Genomic DNA, 5,000 nt, shown 5'->3' with positions numbered 1-5,000 from the left:
TTCCATGCGCTGCTTAGACTGTGTGGAAAACTTTAAAACTCAGTTGAAATCTCGGCTTTTTAAAGAGGCTTTTAACTAGGTTGCAGGGTGGTTAGGCTGGTTTTATGTGTACGTGTTATTCTTTTGTTGTTTGTGATGTATTTGTATTTATGAGAGTTGTTAATGCTTCCTTTTGTTGTGAAGCACTTTGTGATCTTCATCTGAGAAAAGTGCTATACAAATAAATTTTACTTCCTTACTTACTTACATCAATGCTTTGAGTAGGTGGCAGCTATGGATGTTCATGTTGTTACATTCGTAGCTTTACTTCAGTCTACCTTCTGCACATTGTCTGTTGTTTGCCTGTTTTTCTTGTGTGTTTACTTGTTTGTTTTTTGCTTTTATTGTAGAAAATGCTGCTGTAACAAGGGAATTTCCCCACTATGGGATGAAGAAAGCATCATCTAATCTAATCTAATTTGGTGGCCCCTCCATGCTGAGGACCCCCCCCCCCCTTGTTGAAGACCTCTGCTCTAGATTCACCAGGCCGAGTACGGTACCTCGCACGGCTTTGTCGATGAGCTCCTCGCAGGCGTCGAAGTCTCCCTGCAGCACCAGCCGGTCGTGCAGGTGGGTGAGCATCGGGTGCTCCAGCGCTATCCGAGTCTTCTTCTGCAGCGACTCGAAGGCCTCGGTGTAGTTGTGCTGTCGGAAGTGCTTGAGGCAGAGGCGGATGGCTTCCTGTTCCCGGTACTGCAAGGGGACACAATGGAGAGGAAACATCATACATGGAAGAGCAATGGACTCAAATCAGTCCTCAAACGCAACACATGGAACAGTCCACTTTCAAATTGGGTATATGCTAAATAATACTGTATCTGAAGTCTCTTTATATAGACCTTAGTGGTCCCTAATACTGTATCTGAAGTCTCTTTATATAGACCTTAGTGGTCCCTAATACTGTATCTGAAGTCTCTTTATACAGACCTTAGTGGTCCCTAATACTGTATCTGAAGTCTCTTTATATAGACCTTAGTGGTCCCCTAATACTGTATCTGAAGTCTCTTTATATAGACCTTAGTGGTCCCTAATACTGTATCTGAAGTCTCTTTATAGACCTTAGTGGTCCCCTAATACTGTATCTGAAGTCTCTTTATATAGACCTTAGTGGTCCCTAATACTGTATCTGAAGTCTCTTTATATAGACCTTAGTGGTCCCCTAATACTGTATCTGAAGTCTCTTTATATAGACCTTAGTGGTCCCTAATACTGTATCTGAAGTCTCTTTATATAGACCTTAGTGGTCCCCTAATACTGTATCTGAAGTCTCTTTATATAGACCTTAGTGGCCCCTAATACTGTATCTGAAGTCTCTATTATATAGACCTTAGTGGTCCCCTAATACTGTATCTGAAGTCTCTTTATATAGACCTTAGTGGTCCCTAATACTGTATCTGAAGTCTCTTTATATAGACCTTAGTGGTCCCCTAATACTGTATCTGAAGTCTCTTTATATAGACCTTAGTGATCCCATAATACTGTATCTGAAGTCTCTTTTATAGACCTTAGTGGTCCCTAATACTGTATCTGAAGTCTCTTTATATAGACCTTAGTGGTCCCTAATACTGTATCTGAAGTCTCTTTATATAGACCTTAGTGGTCCCCTAATACTGTATCTGAAGTCTCTTTATATAGACCTTAGTGGTCCCCTAATACTGTATCTGAAGTCTCTTTATATAGACCTTAGTGGTCCCCTAATACTGTATCTGAAGTCTCTTTATATAGACCTTAGTGGTCCCTAATACTGTATCTGAAGTCTCTTTATATAGACCTTAGTGGTCTCCTAATACTGTATCTGAAGTCTCTTTTATATAGACCTTAGTGGTCCCCTAATACTGTATCTGAAGTCTCTTTATATAGACCTTAGTGGTCTCCTAATACTGTATCTGAAGTCTCTTTTATATAGACCTTAGTGGTCCCCTAATACTGTATCTGAAGTCTCTTTATATAGACCTTAGTGGTCCCTAATACTGTATCTGAAGTCTCTTTATATAGACTTAGTGGTCCCTAATACTGTATCTGAAGTCTCTTTATATAGACCTTAGTGGTCCCCTAATACTGTATCTGAAGTCTCTTTATATAGACCTTAGTGGTCCCTAATACTGTATCTGAAGTCTCTTTATATAGACCTTAGTGGTCTCCTAATACTGTATCTGAAGTCCCTTTTATATAGACCTTAGTGGTCCCCTAATACTGTATCTGAAGTCTCTTTATATAGACCTTAGTGGTCTCCTAATACTGTATCTGAAGTCTCTTTTATATAGACCTTAGTGGTCCCCTAATACTGTATCTGAAGTCTCTTTATATAGACCTTAGTGGTCCCTAATACTGTATCTGAAGTCTCTTTATATAGACCTTAGTGGTCCCTAATACTGTATCTGAAGTCTCTTTTATAGACTCATATTAATGTTAAAAAACCTCAAAGTGGACTATTTCATGCCATGGGATCTTGACATTGGTTTAAAAAACGCAAAACCTCTTAAATTAGAGGCTGTTTGCTAGGTGCAGTGTTGCAACCTGATCCCACTTCAAAATACCGACCCAAAACATGAAGTTATATGTGCTAAGAAGATATATATATTTGCATTTATCTTGCCTAAAGATACCTTGTGCTTGCAAAGTGCAGCACAGCACAAACTGCAATTAGTAATGATGCAGACACAATAAATTACACGACGGAGTTCAGATGAAGTTCATCTTGATCTGCAGAGTTTAAAAAAAAAGGGACTGAGGCTGTGAAGACGGGAGTTATTAAAGCTCCTTCCTATGAATGTGCTACTGCAGAGTCTGTGTTGCTTGCATTTGCTATCCCTGAGGCAAAAGATACAAAATTATTATGCAATGTGCAATGTTTTCACACTGGTTTGATAAGAGAAAACTGCCGGTGTGCTCGTTTTCCTGAGTTGTCCTGCTGAAGGACATTCGGGTTGTTTAGGGACTTGGTTCAGAAGTTTAGTTTGAATCCATCCCGTTACAGACTCGTGAAATCAGGAATCCACCCCTCCCATTTGAGAGCACGTCTCGCAAAGGCTTTGACACATCGGGGGTGTTTTTAATGGGATGGAGTTGCACCTGAATATATATTTTGGACCGTTGTTTTTGTCACACAGAACTCAAATGTTACACAACCACAAAAAACGGCATACGGGGTCGTTTTTTTGTGAGCTTTCGCAGTGCGAATAAAGACATCCAATCGCTTTACGTGTCTGTAAAACACCACCGTTTGCAGAGTTGCGTGTTGGACTGGTACACCTTTAGTTAATTGATTTAATGAAGCTTTGAGGCAAAGAATTCAGATTTTTTTTTTTGTAATTGCATTATTCGAGTTGGAGGACTCGTTTCAGACCTAATCTGTTTTCTGTTGCACAACTAAAACAACTTTTGATATACAGTGACCCGTCGCTATGTTCACCTTTCACGGTCACGCTGCTTCATGGATTTTTGCCCAGAAGAAAAAAAAAGAGCGACAACAACTACCAATAATATGTTCTTCTCTCAAAAAAAACACACCTGCACCGCGGCTTTAGAAGAAAGTGCTGATCTCCGCAATTTGAAGCATTTCAGTTCGTACTGATGATTCAAATTATTATTTTACAGTACAGTAGTTATTTGTAAAAAATCGTTTCTCCAGTACTTTTATTTGTTAAACAGATGCTCGGGCCTGTAAAGAGGTTTTGTTCTTTGGTTTCAATGTGTTACGGAATATTTCATCGTGTAATAATCGTACGAAAAAACAAACAAAAAGGTTCACGGATTTTGCCTATCGCGGGTTCTTCTTGGAACGTAACCCCCGTGGAAGACCAGGGTTCCCTGTGTGTGAACGTGTTGCACCAAAAGAAGTTCCTTCCCCGAGGCTATTTCGCAAGAAGAGGACTGCGATTGGTTTAAAGGAATGGCAATAAACCAGAGCATGTTCTCACTCCCATGCTGGAACTCGGTGTGGACTCGCTAGACCTTCGTCCACAGCGCTGTGGAGGAAGATCTGGCCATGTGGGATGAAGGGTCCACAGAAGCGGCAGCCTGTTGTGCACCAAGCCACGGTCAAGGGGACCAATCCCAGTTGCTCCGGCGACACGTGGTTACATTTTGTTTTGAGTGGTGGACGTTAGACTACACATGCAACAACGCACGTGCCCACGGCTTCAATTACTCATGAAGCACAACTGGGCCTTTAAACCCCTTCAAGACCCAGGCTACCCGGGGCGCCTACCTTGCTGTACCAGTTAAGGCAGGGCTGCACCACGTCAGGATCCTCGATGCCGTGCAGCTCAATGTACCAGATGCTGAAATTGAAACTGGGACCCCAAGACATCAGAGGCACTGAGAGACCGCGAGAAAAAGACGGAGACAGAGGGGAAAAAAAAAACAGTGGGTCAGTCTTTTCCAAGGGCGACAGAGACCACAGGTCCTCGTAAACCACATCGGGCTCTCATCTCACCTATTTTGACAAATCTGCAGGGGAACATCTGCTCGTCGATCTTGTGCTTCAAGGTGAACGTCTCCTTGTTGTAGTCGTTCTTAAGGCCACTGGGAGGGAGGGAGGGAGGGAGAAAGGAAAGAAGAAGAAGAAGAAGAAGAGCTGAGAGGATGCAGCTGCTTCACTAACGACATTATTGGGTTGAGATTGGGGGCGGGGCGATGTGAAGAAAAATCAAATATCACATTGTTTTTAACTATTTAATTTACACAAGGACACAAGTCCTCAGTGACGTGGTTGTGAGGATTAACGTAGCTGTGATTGCAGGAGAAATTTAAAAGAAGAAGAAGAAGAAAATGAATTGATTTTTGGAATTCTACCACTCGATTTGAATCGGTAGAGCTTGAATTGCGATTCAAATACAAATGGAGTTTTTTGCACATCCCATAAACACACACACTTTCTCTTACACACACACACACACACGCTCTCTCTCACACACTCTCACTCTTTCTCACACACTCACTCACACACACACACCACC

The 5,000-nt window shown here is 41.7% G+C and overlaps 1 protein-coding gene across 2 annotated transcripts in view; it reads right to left on the bottom strand.

Moving 5' to 3' along the window:
- mkln1 (muskelin 1, intracellular mediator containing kelch motifs) overlaps window positions 1–5,000 on the bottom strand; it is a gene marked incomplete at both ends in the record, with an annotated part of 29,625 nt that overhangs the window by 13,973 nt on the left and 10,652 nt on the right. For both annotated transcript variants that reach the window (XM_032508569.1, XM_032508571.1), the window contains 3 exon segments: window positions 540–732; window positions 4,250–4,359; window positions 4,478–4,566. In XM_032508569.1, coding sequence (XP_032364460.1) covers window positions 540–732; window positions 4,250–4,359; window positions 4,478–4,566 — 392 coding nt within the window.

The sequence above is a fragment of the Etheostoma spectabile genome, unplaced genomic scaffold (assembly GCF_008692095.1).
Source record: "Etheostoma spectabile isolate EspeVRDwgs_2016 unplaced genomic scaffold, UIUC_Espe_1.0 scaffold00008340, whole genome shotgun sequence".
Taxonomy (NCBI): Eukaryota; Metazoa; Chordata; class Actinopteri; order Perciformes; family Percidae; genus Etheostoma; species Etheostoma spectabile.
The sequence above is the reverse complement of the archived record's forward strand: the minus strand, read 5'-3'. Positions and strand labels throughout refer to the sequence as shown.